General features: G+C 39.9%; 2 protein-coding genes across 4 annotated transcripts in view; one reads left to right on the top strand and one right to left on the bottom strand.

Moving 5' to 3' along the window:
• Positions 1 to 13,291: 13,291 nt before the first annotated feature.
• Positions 13,292 to 16,751, top strand: maff (v-maf avian musculoaponeurotic fibrosarcoma oncogene homolog F). 3 transcript variants are annotated; one of them, XM_060938928.1, is made up of 3 exons: positions 13,292 to 13,316; positions 14,623 to 14,682; positions 14,833 to 16,751. In XM_060938928.1, exons 2-3 carry the CDS (start codon positions 14,647 to 14,649, stop codon positions 15,274 to 15,276), a joined length of 480 nt encoding a protein of 159 aa, XP_060794911.1. In that variant the 5' UTR covers positions 13,292 to 13,316; positions 14,623 to 14,646; the 3' UTR covers positions 15,277 to 16,751. The 3 variants fall into 3 exon arrangements, with proteins under 3 accessions (XP_060794911.1, XP_060794910.1, XP_060794912.1); XM_060938927.1 differs by lacking the exon at positions 13,292 to 13,316 and adding an exon at positions 13,323 to 13,475; XM_060938929.1 differs by lacking the exon at positions 13,292 to 13,316 and adding an exon at positions 13,530 to 13,720.
• A 69-nt stretch (positions 16,752 to 16,820) lies between these two features.
• The window catches only part of tmem184ba (transmembrane protein 184ba), a 28,640-nt gene continuing 26,220 nt past the window's right edge, over positions 16,821 to 19,240 (bottom strand). Inside the window, exon 9 of the mRNA XM_060939680.1 lies at positions 16,821 to 19,100. Coding sequence (XP_060795663.1) covers positions 18,871 to 19,100 — 230 coding nt within the window. The 3' untranslated portion in view covers positions 16,821 to 18,870. The remainder of the gene's footprint in view (positions 19,101 to 19,240) is intronic.

Raw genomic sequence — 19,240 nt, 5'->3', positions numbered from 1 at the left:
GATGACATCACGTTTCACTACCGCGCGGAAATTAAAAGGGTAGGTGACTTTGGTCGCAAAATTAATATACTTGTCGTTGTCAAAAAATTATGTTTGATATATCATTTTGAAGCTAAAAGATTTCTCTGTCTAGTCGTGTTGTCATAAAATATATTGTATTTTATGCCAAAGGATACATCCAATGGTGGAATGGCACTTTAACCCTTTAGAATTTTCTATATTTCTGCATAAATATGACCTAAAACATCGTCCTAAAAGTAGATAAAGAGAACCCAGTTAAACAAATAAGACAAAAATCTTATACTTGGTCATTTATTTATTGAGGAAAATGATCCAATGTTACATATCTGTGCGTGGCAAAAGTATGTGAGCCTTTGCTTTCAGTATCTGGTGTAGGGTTGCCACCATTCAGAAATGAAAATAAAGGATGCCCACCACGGCTCCTTGGGGCCATGACTACCACGGGAGGAGAAAGGTGAACCAGATGAGGTGGAGGCAGAAGGTGATGACCATGGGGTGGGGTGCCCGCAGCAGTGGTATGTTTTATTTTGTAGGTGTTTTTAGTAAAGGGGTGATCAAGAAAGCAATTACTCATACTTAAAGCTTGAAATGCCAATGCTGTAAAAATGTATAATGTACAAGTGGGCAACAATGAACTTTTAAAATATAATCTAAATATATTGAGAACTTAATATCACTGTAAATGTAAGTGCATAACTGTTCTTGGTGTAGGGACTCTCTTTGTGAACCTTGGGGACATTTTTACTTAGAGAGGAAAAAAGAGAACAAAAACACAACAAACATGTATGTCTGCTTATTCAAGAAGGCAGAAACAAGAAAGTGCAAAACATTACAACTTCCCTCAACAGTCCTGAGTTCATCAGGAACTGTTGTGCTTCTCTTGTCTGTGGAGTAGACCAGATTTAAACAGTCAACAGATTTCCCTCACTTCTTTTTCCAAGTGTACTTCTTGTGACTCCTTGCTGCACTGAGTAACTCTTTGTCTTTCAAAGCGCTGTTGTAAAACTCGGGTTGTTTTAAAACGCCGGTGTGTGTTGTCTGTCTCGAGGCAACCGTGACAGTGCCACACGCAGTGAGTGACGCAGGCAGCCGGGCACAGACGCACAGAGCGGGACACAGAGTGGAGGGTTTGTGTCCTGGGGAGATCCCGCAACGGAGTATTTCCTGTTTTATTTTGTTCATTATTGTTAGATTTAGTGTTGATATGTGTGAGACAGACGTGTATTGGACATTTATGAAAATACGGAACAAATCGCGTCCCGTATCGGTTCAATACGGGACACAAGATTTAATTGCCAAATAAAGGACGATTCCGTATTTTACGGGACGGGTGGCAACCCTAATCTGGTGTGACCCCCTTGTGCAGCAATAACTGCAACTAAACGTTTGCGGTAACTGTTGATCAGTCCTGCACACCGGCTTGGAGGAATTTTAGCCCGTTCCTCCGTACAGAACAGCTTCAACTCTGGGATGTTGGTGGGTTTCCTCACATGAACTGCTCGCTTCAGGTCCTTCCACAACATTTCGATTGGATTAAGGTCAGGACTTTGACTTGGCCATTCCAAAACATTAACTTTATTCTTCTTTAACCATTCTTTGGTAGAACAACTTGTGTGCTTAGGGTCGTTGTCTTGCTGCATGACCCACCTTCTCTTGAGATTCAGTTCATGGACAGATGTCCTGACATTTTCCTTTAGAATTCGCTGGTATAATTCAGAATTCATTGTTCCGACAATGATGGCAAGCCGGCCTGGCCCAGATGCAGCAAAACAGGCCCAAACCATGACACTACCACCACCATGTTTCACAGATGGGATCAGGTTCTTATGCTGGAATGCAGTGTTTTCCTTTCTCCAAACATAACGCTTCTCATTTAAACCAAAAAGTTCTATTTTGGTCTCATCCGTCCACAAAACATTTTTCCAATAGCCTTCTGGCTTGTCCACGTGATCTTTAGCAAACTGCAGACGAGTAGCAATGTTCTTTTTGGAGAGCAGTGGCTTTCTCCTTGCAACCCTGCCATGCACACCATTGTTGTTCAGTGTTCGCGGGGAGGAGCTGACCGAAGGCTCTGGCGCTTGGTTAGCTGTGGAAAGCTAACCCTCCCGGTAATATTGTTTGCAAACGTTCAATCTCTGGAAAATAAAATGGACGAACTCCACACTCGGATTTCCACACAGAAGGATGTTCAAAATTGCTCCATATGGTTGACTCATGAACATTAACATTAGCTAATGTGAAAGAGGCCTTCAGTTGCTTAGAGGTTACCCTGGAGTCCTTTGTGAACTTGCCGACTATTACACGCCTTGCTCTTGGAGTGATCTTTGTTGATCGACCACTCCTGGGGAGGGTAACAATGGTCTTGAATTTCCTCCATTTGTATACAATCTGTCTGACTGTGGATTGGTGGAGTCCAAACTCTTTAGAGATGGTTTTGTAACCTTTTCCAGCCTGATGAGCATCAACAACACTTTTTCTGAGGTCCTCAGAAATCTCCTTTGTTGGTGCCATGATACACTTCCACAAACATGTGTTGTGAAGATCAGACTTTGATAGATCCCTGTTCTTTAAATAAAACAGGGTGCCCGCTCACACCTGATTGTCATCCCATTGATTGAAAACACTTGACTCTAATTTCACCTTCAAATTAACTGCTAATCCTAGAGGTTCACATACTTTTGCCACCAAATATATGTAATATTGGATCATTTTCCTCAATAAATAAGTGACCAAGTATAATATGTTTGTCTCATTTGTTTAACTGGGTTCTCTTTATCTACTTTTAGGACTTGTGTGAAAATCTGATGTTGTTTTAGGTCATATTTATGCAGAAAAATAAATTCTAAAGGGTTCACAAACTTTCAAGAACCACTATATATTCTTCTATTAAGTCTGGACTTTCCATAAAATGTAAATATAGCCATACAGCAAGTTTTTTTTTTTGTTCAAATTTTTATAGTCTTCTTCCGTTGTAAACAAACCGACCGTTGCCAGGATGCGTGCGCAGCCTGGACTCAGAAACAATGGCGCTGCCCATAGACCGCCATTATGAGCTGTCAGATTATGCAAAACAATTGTCGTTACAAGATCGAGAATGCTACATAAATAAGTTAACTCTAACAAGTGGACATCGCCTACCGGATCCGTATTTAATTAAAGAGTGAACGGACGATGTTAGTAAGTTCCCTGGTATACAATGGCCAGATATATACTCGTACCTTACTGACAAGACTTCAGTGTACACCCACGAAAAACTTCGTGCCTACAAGTCTTTAGACGCATATGATTGTTATGTGCGGGCATGTACAACTTGATTAATAATGGGACATTCATATTCATTTTGTTTTAATCAAATTATGCCAGTGATGTGATGGCAATGTGGCTTTAGCTACAACAGCAAATACCAACACTAAACAGCAATTTGCAGGAGGTAATGGCATGAAAGGAATGATAGTGTAAAGAGTGCAGCTAAGAGAAATCAGAGCTGCGTAAAAAGCGAGAGGCAGAGAGCAGAAATGAAACTGAATGGGGCGGGAGCTAGGTTAGAGCAGTCAACACAAGTTGGCATTTAGAGTGAGGGCACACAATTTTACCTTTCCATCCTTGCTTTAAAATTGTGATTTTCGGCATACACAAATAATGATGGCACAAAATCTGGACTGCTTGAGTCAAGCGAGACCTCTCCTACAAACAAAATTGCATGCAAAGCTAAGTTAACATGCTAACAATATTCATTACATTGTGTAACTATGACCCAGCTAATCAGACAAACGTTACCAAAGTATTTTGCTACATCAATAAACGAAGACTAGAAAGAATGAAAAATAAAGATTTAATAAATAGCCTGATCTTACCTGTGATGAAGTGGGCGCTGCAAACCCGCGCATTTTTGATAGTGCTTTCATCCCAGTCTACACGTTTGATGGCTTGTAGTCATAGCAGCCATTCCAAGGTGACTTCCGTGACGAAAGCTACTCAAATTTGGTTGAAGTCAATCTATGGCCCATAAATTCCAGAACAAATTTAAAATGTTATGCATTTATTTCATGGACATTATACAGCTCCTTAGCATAGCCAACATTTTTTTCATTTCTAACTACATTTTCATACAAAAAAAAAAAAACCAGGAGGAAAATGTGACTTCCGTGACAGCTACATCCTCAAAAATATTGACTGAAGAAATGTTTTATCCAGTTCGTAGCCTTCTGGGAGAGATGTACCATTTGTCTCACACAGTATACCAGGGGGAAGTCTAGAGATTCCTAAATTAAGCAAGCCATCATAAATTAGTAAATTGCTGACCTTGGAGAGCACTGGAAGTCTGTGACTTCCGTGACCGAAAAAAATGTGACTTCCGTGACGAGTACCTCCACCAGTATGAAACAAAGTGCAAAAGTTGTATCTATTTATTATTTATTTTTAAACTCCCACATAACAATGCACAGAATAAAGTGGTCCTTAGTTCAACTTGGTGAACAAAGTTTTCCAAAATGTTATCAGCTGCAGATCCTTCGGTTTGTATACAAGATAAAATGTCTTTATTCAAAGTGCACATAAGGTCACTTCTACAGGTTAAATATGCTTGTGACTACTTCAGATGAACAGTTTTGATTTCTGGCTATATGTCATCCACATTTCAAGCAGTCCATGAATGCTGAAATCAAACTTCAGATATATATCTTTGTAATAAGCTGCAGTTTTTAACACCTGGTGACATTTGAAAAAATGACTATGATGTGTAGGTTAGCTTGGAATGGCTCATAGACGTCGGCGATTTTTTTTGGAATGGGTGAGATCCTGCTGGAACTCAGAACATTTTAACCCCATCACTGCTACGATTCTGACACCCGAAAACACAACAACTAGGCATTTCTGAGTCTTTTTTGGGTCCAGGCTGCGCGCGCAATTTCCGCTTACGTATGAATGACGTTTACTGCGAAGGGGTCTGACGACAATAAACAATTACGTGTTCTGTTTCCACAAGAATAGAATCCTAAAATCATCCCCCAAATTTGTTTCTTTCTTGAACAAATTTAAATTATACTTAAGATCCTTAATATTTGTAAAAAGAGCAAAAGCACAAAGATTGTATGGTATTTTAAAACATTTTCCCACTGAATTAGAGAACTGAGATAAAACTGTGTTTCCCCTTGTATATATGTATTTTTTTAAATATTATTATTAGTTTTCTTGCTTGTTTACTTGTTTTCCTTTCTTACTTTCTATCCATGGATATCTTTAAAGCGAGATAGCCTTTCGAGTTCATAAAATCAGTGAAATTTAGTTCCCTCTGAAATTTGGCCATTGTGATATATTTTTTATTTCTGTAATATCTTACAAAATACCAGGCCATTCTGTGGCTGGGAAGTCATTTAATTTGAGGGGATTCCCGAGCAAATAATGTCTATGAAATCACTTGCTTCGCGCGGTCAAGCAGACAGAGGAAGTCCGTGTGCACTGACAGTTGCATCATTCTGCTGCTCGATGAACAGCTGATCACACCGAGGTGCTCGCTGACCGCCGATATTTATTAGTTTGGTCTTGTGTTTCCTTTCCTTCGCAACATAACGTCTTTTCTTCCCACTTTCCGTTACTGTAGTCGGTCTTTCACGTTTCATTTGCACATTCACGTCCACCATTTTCTCTCTTGTTTCAAATTTGTATCCCACAATGCCTTGCGCAAATGGGGAAAGCCCACCATGTGATGCATGACGAAGTATCTTGAATTGGGTCATGGTGAAGCAGGAAAAAATAGCAAAGAATTTAGGGCTACATGGCCCTAAATTCATTAATTGTTCTATTTAAAGAAAAAAACCCTCATAAAATTGGAAGTCTGTGATTTGAATTCAGTAGCTTTCAGTCCACTAAACAAAAATAATTGAGTGTTAGGGAAAATTCTTTTTATGACCTACACTTGAAAAATCTGAAAGGCAGTATACATTTAACTACAACATTTCCTACATAATTTATTTTCACTTTTGTATTATAAGTTGTTTATACGAGATTTTTATTAAATTGTTCCCTTTGATAATTTCTCTGTTCTTCCCTATATTTAATAGGATAATATGATGATATTGCCATATTGGTTTTGTACATTTGTACTTTTTCAATAAAGTGTTATTTAAAAAAAAGCTCTACTGTTTCCTCCACACAATACTCATACCTACTAGTTGCATGTTTACCAGTTAACTTAAGTGTACTGTTAAGACCAGAGTCATCATCCTTGAGATGATGACTTCCTCTTTTTATTTCCGTTTCTCTCATTTCTCTCATTACTTTCTTTGGATACTGTAGTATTGCCAACTTTTATTTTCCTTGTTCAATTACTCTTGCCATCTGTTTTTCATTTTTTATTTGATTATGCTTTTAAATTCAGCCTTGCTATAATTAACTCTCATACTTATTTTGAATTTTTAGTTGCACCTTTTGCATATTTGTCCACAAATTCCCTCCATCCCTGTACTAGTACATTTAAAAAAACTTTGAACATTTTGAAAAAGTTCATTTTTTTCACGATTTAATTCAAAAAGGTAAGCTTTCATATATTCTATATTCATTGCATGAAAAAATGAAATATTTCAAACATTTTTTGTTTTAATTTTGAATATTATGACTTATAGCTCATGAAAATCAGAAATCCAGTTTCTCAAATTATGAGAATATTTCCTATGCGCAATCAAAAAAGCATTTACATGACAGAAAAGTCCAGCTTCTGAAAAGTATGTTCATTTATACACTCAATACAGGTAGTCGTTGACTTACGACTGCGTTTGGTTACGACTGACCGGTCGTAAACCGATCTGGTCTTAAGTCGGCCTATGTTAAATGAACGTAAGTATATTGTGATGTGTAATGATATTGTAATCATCTTAAAGTCTTATTTTATCAACATTTTCTTATTTCATTACCTTGGCTCATTATTTGATTTAAGTCAAACACTGCATACTACACTGCGTACAGTACAATTCGTTTAATATGTGCAAAACAAAAAATACGAAATACAGGTGTGAAAAATAGAAAACATTTTAGTTTGAAACATACCAAAATACAAATGTAAAACATAGCAAAATACAAAACTTAGTGACCGCTGGTATCACTGGTGCTTGGCTGTGGGTCGTCTACGTCATCATCAGCTGTTGCAGCGCTCGGGCTGGCGGGAGCATTTGCTCATTTCATAAACCAGGAGCTGGGGCAGAAACTGTATGATGGAGTGTGCGAGGGAGCGCGAGAGAGACTGCGCATGTGCCTGGAGCTGGGGCGGAAACTGTTGTACGCGGCGAAAGGCGCTGTCGGGAGCTGGGGCGGAAACTGTCGTACACTCAGCTAGCTCAGCTGGGAAACACTTGCCAGTCATAACCAGACGGTCGTAAAGTCGATCAGTCGTAAGTTGCATAGGTCGTAAGTCGACGACTACCTGTACTTGGTTGGGGCTTCTTTACCACAAATTGCTGCATCAGTGCGGTGTGGCATGGAGGTGATCAGCCTGTGGCATTGCTGAGGTGTTATTGAAGCCCATGTTAGCGGCCTTCAGCTCATCTGTATTTTTGGGTTGGGTGTTTCTCATTTTCCTCTTGATAATACGCCATAGATTCTCTACAGGGTTCAGGTCAGGTGAGTTGGCTAGTCAGTCAAGCACAGTAATATCCTGGCCAGCAAACCATTTGGTAGTAGTTTTGGCACTGTGGGCAGGTGCTAAGTCCTGCTGGAAAAGGAAATCGACATCTCCATAAAGCTTGTCAGCAGACGGAAGCATGAAGTGCTCTAAAATCTCCTGGTGGATGGCTGTGTTGACTTTGGGCTTGATCAAACACAATGGACCAACACCAGCAGATGACATGGCACCCCAAGTCATCACAGACTGCAGAAACTTCACACTGGACTTCAAACACCTTGGATTCAATGCCTCTCCACTCTTCCTCCTGACTCTCGGACCTTGATTTCCAAATGAAATGCAAAATTTATTTTCATCTGAAAAGAGGACTTTGGACCACTGAGCAACAGTCCAGTTCTTTCTCTCCTTAGCCCAGGTAAGACACTTCTGATGTTGTCTCTGGTTCAGGAGTAGCTTGATATTAGGAATACGACAGTTGTAGCCCTTTTCCTGAAGACGTCTGTGCATGGTGGTTCTTGATGCACTGACACCAGCCTCAGTCCACTCCTTGTGAAGCTCTCCCAAGTTCTTGAATCAACTTTTCTTGACAATCCTCTCAAGGCTGCGTTCATCCCTGTTGCTTGTGCACCTTTTCCAGCCAGCCTTTTCAGCAATAACCTTCTGTAGCTTACCCTCCTTGTGGAGGGCGTCCATGATCGTCTTCTGGACAACTGTCAAGTCAGCAGTCTTCCCCATGATTGTGGCTGTGTGTAGTGAACTAGACCGAGAGATCCATGGTATTTATACTGTTTTACTCAAACTCAAAATGAAATATTCTAATATTTTGAGATTATTTTTTGCACTGTAGACCATAATTATCAAAATTAAAAGAGAAAAATACTTGAAACATTTTAGTTTACATGTAATTAACCTAGAATCTATTATATTTTCACTTTCTTAAATAACTGTTGGAAAATATTGAACTTTTTCACGATATTCAAATTTTTTGAGATACACAAGTATGTGCTGGAATCCCGGTGAATTTCACAATTATTCCTGTTTTAGTAATTCTGAATAAATACTAAAGTTTGTCTTGTTTCTTAGTTTAAAAAAGGAACACTTTTACACTGCAATGATTATAAAGAGAAGTTAAAATAACACCGGGGGTTTTCCCTGCAAAAAGGTAACAATTCAAACATTGTGATGAAAAACCAACAGAAATTTGTGTGAGAGGAACCAAAAGAACTGCTATATTCACCAAGAAACTCTCACTCTTCTGACACAACACATTTACATTTACGTTTACTTGTAGATATAACATCAGATATGCAGTGGTACCGTGGTTAACACTGTCACCTCATAGCAAGAAGGTTCTGAGTTCAAACTGGGTCCTTTCTCTGTGGAGTTTGCATGTGCTCCCTATACCTGTGTGGGTTTTCTCCTGGTGCGCTGGTTTCCTCCCACTGTCCAAAAACATGAGGATTTGGTCAACTGGCTACTCTAAATTGCCTACAGGTGTGAATATATCTTTCTTTGTGTTAGCCCTATACACGGTCAGAAACAGGGGTACAGTAGGAATCCATTTCTATACCCCAAGGTACAGTCGATACTAATGTACCCCCTAGGGCTCATTATTGGACCTCAAGGTAACTATGTGTACCTTTTTAGGGCCCAAAAGGTACATATATGTTCCCAAATAGTATATAAAAGGTAAAAATAAATACCTTAGAGGGTATTGCCCCAGTGACAAGCTGTTGTACTGCTAAAGGTAAAATAATGTATGACTGGTGACCTGCCCTGGGTGTACCCCACCTCTTCCCTGAAGTCAGATGGGATTGGTTCCAGCTTCCCCTATTGACCCTGGATAAGTGGTATCGATAATGGAATGGTGGATTACAACTGACAGAAACCACAATAGGAATTAGATAGAAAATATCTTTCTATCTATACCTTGTTTTTTATATTTTGTCCTTACACTCAGCTGTAGTGGATGTCCTAAGGACTGTAGAGTTTCAGGAACAGCTATGTTATCCATCCATTATCCGTAGCCGCTTATCCTGTTCTACAGGGTTGCAGGCAAGCTGGAGTCTATCCCAGCTGACTATGGGCGAGAGGCGGGGTACACCCTGGACAAGTTGTCAGGTCATCACAGGGCTGACACATAGAGACAAACAACCATTCACACTCACATTCACACCTACGGTCAATTTAGAGCCACCAATTAGCCTAACCTGCATGTCTTTGGACTGTGGGGGAAACTGGAGCACCCGGAGGAAACCCACGCAGACACGGGGAGAACATGCAAACTCCGCACAGAAAGGCCCCAGTCGGCCTCTCGACTCAAATCCAGAATCTTCTTGCTGTGAGGCGACAGCGCAAACCACTACACGACCGTGCCACCCAGCTATGCTATGCTATGTTATTTTATTTTACTTTATTACCTTGCCCAGGATGGAGTCCACCAAGGGGTGAGGTATTGTTTTCGGTCAGGTTTCTTTGCTTTTGCTTTTTTTTTTTTGTTAATGATATTACAGGAAAACGGCTGGATCGATCTTCATTAAACTTTCAGGATAGATGGGCATTGGTCTCAAATAGAACCTCCAACATTTTGAGGGTCATCCGGTCAAGGTCACCAAAAAGGTCAAAATCATTTTTGTTATGGCTACTGCCTCATATACAGGCGCTAGCTACTATGTCATCATGCTGTAATAATGTAAGCGTGTAACAATCGCATACTGCACATGCATATACACGTGTTCCGATTAAAATGGATGGTGAGTGTATACAATTCGGGTCACCATTCGAAATAAACGGACTAGACTAAAGAAATCACTTTCAGACATGTTTAGGCTTATTACAGAGGGAAAGTACGTTCCACTGAGCTCTAGCACCGGGCCTTTTCCGGGAAATAAGAGTTTCTGTCATGGTGACAGCGTGTGTTTATCAGCCTCGGTTCAGAGGTTTCAGTTTCAAAAACCGTAAGAGATAAGAGTAGAATAATATAAAGTACAGACACTTGGTATATTTTACTTCTGTGATTTTTAAATTGTTCATTTTTGTGGCTACTGCTTCAGAGTAAATATATATGCTATATTTACTGTATGGACATGGTATCAGAAAACAATTTTATTACTAAGCAGTAGCCACATGTACCTATAGGGTACCTATTTTTTTCATGATATCTTCTTTCATGTTCATCATAAGTGCTACCAGTGAGGTTTGTTTTGCCTGACAACACTTGTATTATGTTATATTATGTTTAAACAAATCCTGCAAAAGGCAGCTTGGTACACCAAGTGTCCAGATAAATTTAGGGACATTTGTACAAGAAAAGTAAAAACCTTTGCTTGCATTTGGTCTTTCACTTGCAGTGTGTGTGTGTGTGTGTACTATACAATTATGTTTTTCTTATTTATACAGTACTGTGTAAAAGTCTTAGGCATCCTACTTTTGCAACAAACTTTGTTATAGGTTTTTATTTGATGACTTCTACATTAGGGGCGGCGCGGTGGCGTAGTGGTTAGCGCTGTCGCCTCACAGCAAGAAGGTCCGGGTTTGAGCCCCGTGGCCGGCGAGGGCCTTTCTGTGCGGAGTTTGCATGTTCTCCCTGTGTCCGTGTGGGTTTCCTCCGGGTGCTCCGGTTTCCCCCACAGTCCAAAGACATGCAGGTTAGGTTAACTGGTGACTCTAAATTGACCGTAGGTGTGAATGTGAGTGTGAATGGTTGTCTGTGTCTATGTGTCGGCCCTGTGATGACCTGGTGACTTGTCCAGGGTGTACCCCGCCTTTCGCCCGTAGTCAGCTGGGATAGGCTCCAGCTTGCCTGCGACCCTGTAGAACAGGATAAAGCGGCTAGAGATAATGAGATAAGAATGAGACTTCTACATTATTAAGCCAGTACAAACTATTTTAGAGTTCCAAACATTAGTTTACCAGCAAAAAAAAAAGTAAATTTGTTAAACTCTGGCAGCCTTTCCTCCTGTATGTGGATTCCCTTGTCCTGTAGCCTCCAGATTTGCCATGAGCTGCCCTGACAGAATTTGCCATGAATGTCTAATATGTCTTGATGTGTTGATGGGCTACTATTTACCTTAGCTCCCTTTTTGTTTTTTGTTTTCTTTCTCTTCTGATTTTCATACAGCCTGGACAGGGTGGGTTAATGGGTGGTGGGTGGCAAGTGGGCAGGTAGAGTAGGGTGGATAGAATGGGGTGGGGGTGGATAGGTGGGAGTGGGGTTTGGTTTATTGTGTATTGTGCCATTCTTATTAGATTTTCTGTTGTATCGTTATGGAATGGATACAAGTGGAGGTGGCGGAGTTGAGGATATTAAGGTTCGCGATGGGAGGTTGGACAGGATAAGGAGCGAGCACATCAGAAAGACAGTACATGTGGAGAGCTTCTGAATTAAGCTAAGAGAGATGAGACTGAGATGGTACGGGCACATCCTGAGAAGAGATGCGGAGAAGGAGAACGTTGAGGATGGAGCTGCCAGGCAAACGAAAATGAGGAAGGCCAAAGAGGAGATACATGGATGTGGTGAGAGAGGACATGATTGTGGTAGAGAAGGATGCTGAAGACAGGGAGCAATAGAGACGAACGATCCGCTGTGGCAACCCCTAATTGGGAGCAGCCAAAAGAAAAAGGTCATTATGGAATGGATCTCTGTTTATTTATTTTATACCTTGAAATAAAACTAAATAAACCATGGAGAAAAAAAAAAAAAAGTTTGTACACTACCGTTCAAAAGTTTGGGGTCACTTTGAAATGTCCTTATTTTTGAAAGAAAAGCACTGTTCTTTTCAATGAAGATCACTTTAAACTAATCAGAAATCCACTCTATACATTGCTAATGTGGTAAATGACTATTCTAGCTGCAAATGTCTGGTTTTTGGTGCAATATCTCCATAGGTGTATAGAGGCCCATTTCCAGCAACTCTCACTCCAGTGTTCTAATGGTACAATGTGTTTGCTCATTGCCTCAGAAGGCTAATGGATGATTAGAAAACCCTTGTACAATCATGTTAGCACAGCTGAAAACAGTTGAGCTCTTTAGAGAAGCTATAAAACTGACCTTCCTTTGAGCAGATTGAGTTTCTGGAGCATCACATTTGTGGGGTCGATTAAATGCTCAAAATGGCCAGAAAACTGTCTTGACTATATTTTCTATTCATTTTACAACTTATGGTCGGAAATAAAAGTGTGACTTTTCATGGAAAACACAAAATTGCCTGGGTGACCCCAAACTTTTGAACGGTAGTGTATGTCAGCATATTACATAACAGACCCCTTTTCAAACGAACATTATGAAAGCTACTGGGTTTTGCTGAAAAAAAGATGCAAATGACAGTGAAAGTCTCCAGAAGGACTGGAGCTGGTTCTGTAAGATGTCCAGTCAAACTTGCCAGTTAATTTCCTTCTAAACCGCACACACTGTCCCTGAGAATTTATTAAAGCTAAGGCTCGTCGCACCAAACATTAGCTTTGTTTAATTTATTAATGTTTACTGATCTTTACAGCATTTTAATACAGTACTGCGCAATATTGTTTGTTTGTTTTGTGATTTGGCATTTTGTGCTGCCGTCATGTTGTTTACAAGCCTCGAGACTGTGGTGTCGAAGCTCCGCCCACATTCTTGGGGCTTTACGTCATCGCGTGTTTTTTTTTTTTTTTTTTTCAATGAATGAAAGAATCCCACGGACGGACGGTGAGTAATTCCGGGAAAAGGCGGACTGGCTGACTGTGTGTGGCGTTGGAGTGGAAAGTTGTTAGATTTGTTCATGTGTGATTTATTTAGGTCTGAATGTAAAGAATATCGACTTGTATTTGTCTTTTTGGCTACGGCGGAAGTTCAAGTCCATACCAGGCAAGTCTTTTTCCACACCGTTTGTTTACAATAATGCTAACCTACGGAGTAATCCGCCCAGTTATGCTATGTAGCTAGCTAGCTAGCTGGCTAAGCTAACTAGCTGACGCTCCGGCTCGGGCAGTGAGGCATTTTTCCGCTGCTTTTGTGTCTTAGTCATCATTAAATAAACTGATAATGGCGTCTGTGTGTGTATATATATATTTTTCTGAGTGAGTAGCAGTGTGTGTTTTATTATTAATCTGGTGAGTACTGAGGTGTTTTGTTCCGAGTGCGAGATGACAGCACTGTCGCTGACTAGCTAGCGTTTAGCTAAAAGTTAGTTCTTGAGAGAGGCATTTTACTGGGAAAAGTCTAGCTGTGTTTAACCTGTTCGTTTTTATTTCGCTTTAATGGCTGCTTTCAGACTCTCAGAGCTGGGAGGCTGTTAATTTGTGCTCCTTTGTTTACCAGTGATGATCAAAACTTGAACGAGTCATGTGTGTGTGTGTGTGTGTGGGGGGGGGAATGTAGCTTTAATAAACATATAAAGATGTTTCTTTAACTAGGTGTCATCTTATTTATTTTTAAAACCTGAACAAACACATTCGGCTATTTTATTTTATCTGATGAGCCGTTCCGTAGTGTGTGTGTGGTGTTTTTAGACAAACAGCATGTTGGTGAGGCATTATAAACTAGCCAAATAAATAATAAATGTACTTGATTTTAAAGCTCAATTCTAGTGTCAGTGAAGGCCATGGGGACAGTACTTGTGCTGAATCATGGCTGAACAGCAGTACAGGCTCTCAGTGCGGCCCACACTTCTCCTTTCAGCAGTGTGTTGGCCAACAGACAGATCTGTGTTTCCTCTGTGCTCTAACCACATTTCACCTGCTGTCAGTGAACCTACAGTACTTCTCTTTCCGGATCTTGCACACCTGATTTCTCTTTGTGTGTCGATATACAGTACTGTCCGTCCTGCACAGGGTTGGTCTGAGTGAGGAGTAATGCATATTTTTACATGTATAGAAATCAAACCTCTGAATTTAAGGTTTAAAATGCTTCTCGAGTCATCAAATTGCTGAAAGAAATCGAAACGGCTTAGTGAAAGTTTCATATCTCAGTCTTTGTTCAACACTTGGTGATTTTTTTTTTTTTTTTTAAACAGATAATCTAAAAACCAAGCGCGACCATGACCTCAGACAGCAGAGCCAGCAAAGCCCTACAGGTAATAGTGACTTGCATGGATATGTTTTTCAGTACTGTTATATAAACAGGAAATGTCATGTCATTATGTGAAGCAGTTTTAATTTCGCAAAGATGTCTTGTCTTTACTGAACATTGTTTATTCAGGAGCTGTAATGGCATGTCTTTACAGGTAAAAAGAGAGTGTGGAGAGAATGTTCCTGTGCTGTCGGACAGCGAGCTCATGTCTCTGTCGGTGCGTGAGCTGAACTTGCACCTGCGTGGTTTGTCCAGAGAAGAGATCCAGAAACTAAAGCAGAGGCGACGTACGCTGAAGAATCGTGGCTATGCAGCCAGCTGCAGAGTGAAGCGCGTGTCCCAGCGCGAGGCCTTGGAACAGCAGAAGAAGGAACTGCAGCGCGAGGTGGAACGGCTCGGGGCCGAGAACGCAGGCATGCGCAGGGAGCTGGAGGGGCTCGGGGCTCGACTTGCAGCACTGCAGCGCTTCGCCCGCAGCCTGGAGTCTGCAGGAGGCAGCATCCTAGCTACAACGCCTCGCCTCAACACTGCCTCTGTCATCACCATAGTGAAGAGCCCACAGCAAAGCCATGGCCCCAGAGAGCAAGAGGCATCCTAGGGTTGAGTCCTACAGGCACTAGGCAAACAAATACGCAAAAACACACACACTCAAACACACAGAAGTACAAGGTACACAACAACTGGACCATCTAAGCTGAAATGAACGGCTGCCAAGCATTTAGGAATGTTACACAACAAATAGTTGTGTAAGTGAAGTCATTGATGCAGGATTTTCAGAATCTTTTACCACACTCTTACCCCAATGTTGCATTTTATTCACATTTTGTGTATTGGTTAATTGGACCATTTAGACAACGAGAATGCAGGGCATATCTGCATCATTTTTAACATGTTTCTTGAGACAACAGATTTTGTGTTGTGAATTATTTGATTGTATTCACCTCTATTGCATTTGCTTTAACCAGTATAACTAACACACTACCCTATGTTGGTAAGTTTACATGTAATGGAGCTTGAAAACATTTTAATTATACCATTTTAATATTTATATGCCCAATTTTTCATGTGGAAAAACTAGTAATACCTATAGAAAGTGTCTGTACTGGATTTATGATTAAGCTTGACTTAATATTTGACTACCAACTCTAAGTTGGCAAACATTGCTGGAATATACTCAGTTATGACTTAAATATCATGATTAACAGAATGCCATGCCAATGCAAGCTTCTCAATACATTCCCACATATATTTTCAATATGTAATCTGCAACATGGAGATTTCTTTTTATCTATATTTAAGATGAAGTCCTACAAGCTAGAGTGCTGTGATTGTCTAAATACTGTTTATGTATGAATAGTTTGGGAATATTTTCCATGTCTGATTATTGTAATGGTGTGATTTTTGTATTTAGGATAAGTATATTTTAATGAGCATTTCAGCTATGCCCATGTTTCTACTCCTGCTCTTTAGAGAATATTTTAGTGTCTCCCCTTTAACACTCACTTAGCTCATAATTGGTGATGGGTAACAGGGAAATGCTGAAATCATTGTGACAGAGTGGGTCATGTTTGTGTGTGATGACTATTTGTGATACACTTTGTGGCTTTGCAGTGGTATTTTTGTACATAAGTAGATTTATTTATGATAAAATACTTTTGGAAGTCTAGAAAGTATCACGAGTGTATAAAGTATGAAAGATCAGGGAAGTGACATAAGGAAAAGAAACTAGTGTAAAAGACAGGAACAAAAAGGTGATTCTGAAAGTGCTAGAGGGAGGGAGGGAGGGACAGAGAAAGGGACAAGTTGTGGTTAGAAGTGCTCATTAACTCATGGTTGACAAGATTGCCAACTATCAGCTTTACTAACTCCAGCATTGAGGGTTATATAGTATGTTAATATTTATAGGTTAAAACAGTTATTGCAATGAAATGTTAAAGCTATTTCAATTTTAATTAAATTTGATTTCTGTAACATCTTGTTTTGGTTCCAAACATGCTGGATGTTTTGTGAAGTAGTAAAAAAAGTCCTATTTGTATTTATTACATATTTTTCTATGTTAAAATAGTCTATTTTATGCCATTAATTGAAATAAATGTATATATTGTGTATGATCATTGAAAGAAAGTGTGCTTAAAAATCAAGTCTCAGACAAAATCCTTTATTTTTGTAGGGACATCACAAGGAAAAATAGAAGCATCATCTTCGCAGGAAAATATACAATGGCACATTAAAAATGTAAAAAATCAAAGCATTTGCATGATCATGCACACTATTGCTCAGACTGTGCTTAAAATACCCTAGCGTACAAAAGGCCCTGATAGCGTCATACCTAGCAATAATGAGTTTCTCTCTAAATCATTCATGTTCATTCAATCAGAGATGAGGTGGACCCCACAGGCAGGGATACACCCTTAATGGAGATGAGATGTCTGTCCATCACAAGGCTGGATCCATCCCTGAATTCATTCACACTTTTTTTTTTTTAAATCATACTGAGGAGTAGAATACACCTACCAGTATGGTTTTTTTTTAACTTTGGAGGACATGTACACCACACGGACAGGAACCTTGGAGCTCTGATGCAACACAACCATACCACCCCTCTCCAAAGCATTTAAAAATTTGACATTAGCTACCTTACAGCAAAGAAAGCCTGTTTCAATCATTTGAACATAGAGAATGTTTAGGATGCCCCCTAAATAAATGACTGGGGTGAGTTACTTAAAAGCCTCACATCCCCTTTAGGAAACTGGGCTGGATTTAGTGCATTAAATGATAAATATTTCCAGAAATCCTCTATTAAAATGCAAAACAAAAAAAGGCAGGTACCATAAATACTCAACTGCTGTAGCTAGATAATTTATACTGGCCCCTATTGCACAAATAAGAGCAGGACCGACAAGCATTTAACTCAAATGCTAGATAAGCTAAAGAGATAACACAATATTCACAACAAGTAGAATCTAGGCCAGGAAGGCTGTCGTGCTACCAGAAGAGAGCTGGAAAGAAAAACAACTGGGGAACAGGAAGGAAATCAACGGGGCCCTTAGAAACACACCATAGCAGCTAATATGTCCTACTGAGATAAGGTGCTGATGCCCTCATACTGTACAAGATAGCTCCCTCTAGTGGCCCTCAAGAAATAATGGGCTTACTTACCAAGAGGAAGCCTACTCATAAAGCCAAGTCAACTACCATAATAAGCATACAAAAAAAAAAAAATTGTAGTTTCACTCTTCACTGCCTCATTGGGAAATATTTGGGATGTACACATTTAGATGATTTTGCAGTTTAAGCAGCATTTATCTGCATAACTATAGCAAGTTTTATTTTACCCCATAGAACAGATTTATTGCCAAGAGTACTGCTGGTTCCTCGGTGTCTAACACACTAAAGAAAACATGTTAATGCAAACAATGGCCCAGTTACCAACCTAACATTCCAGTCTGCTCAGCAGCCAAACTAAACCAAGAGCAGATTTCATTTAATTTGCAATTTCATCAAGCTCAATTAACTGGATCTTCCTTAACAGCAACTCCACTCTGTCCCTGATTTATCAGTCACAAAACAAGCTTCATACGACTGCCAGAACAGATGCTGTGACACATTAAAACCCTCTTCTGCTCACTCCCTCAAGCCCCTTTTACATCAACTGTAAACACTGACCATCTTATACAGAGCTGAAACAAAGACAAACCTCAAACTCTTTTTGATGACCATCACGCTAATACCTGACTTGGATTACAAATCCTCAAATTCAGTATGCCAAGTTTAAAATTCTGTCACTGCCTTCAGAAAAAAAAAAAAAAAAACCAAAAAACCAAACAACCCAAATGAATTCAAGTATAAATGTGTAAAAACGCTGATAAGCACGAATTAAGACAACTAAATATTTCCTAATCACCGAAAAAAAAAGTTATTCTTAAAATAAACCACATAGGAGGCTGAACATACCAAAAGGCTTCCTTGAAAAGTATTTGTTTCACCACGTCAAGAACAATGAAACAATAAGCAGCGATACTTATAATACTCCAACATGTAAATCGTTGGACTAGATGTCACATGGTCCTGTAATGATGTGTCCAAGATAAACGGCTCAACTACCAGTACGTCATTGCAGCATACAATCTACCCAAGAGACAGAAAAGTACCTACATATATATTTGGATGCTTGCGGGAGCCTACACTGTGGCTAAAACTCATCATCCGAGCTGAGCAGGAGGGTTTTCTCCGTGTCCCGCGCGCTCATACAGCTATGGCTACGGGACAGGGGTGGTGCTTTGACCCCTTGTTCCAGAGTGGACTGCTGAGTATACTGCTGATAAGCTGGAGAGAAGTTGTGAATGGCATCCTGGACCATGTCCCCAGGGTTTATGGTCTCCTTCAGACTGCTCGAGATGCTTTTCATCGGAGCGGAGCGACCTGAGAGAGAGAGAGAGAGAGAGAGAGAGAGAGAGAGAGAGAAGAGAAAAATTTTTAAAACGGCGGTTCAAAAACACATTTTGTTTAATAATTATATATTTATAAATTTGAAAGTAAACATTTTATAAATGCCTTAGGCG

This window comes from Neoarius graeffei, chromosome 14 (assembly GCF_027579695.1).
Source record: "Neoarius graeffei isolate fNeoGra1 chromosome 14, fNeoGra1.pri, whole genome shotgun sequence".
Classification (NCBI taxonomy): Eukaryota; Metazoa; Chordata; class Actinopteri; order Siluriformes; family Ariidae; genus Neoarius; species Neoarius graeffei.
This window is presented reverse-complemented; position numbering and strand designations above follow the sequence as displayed.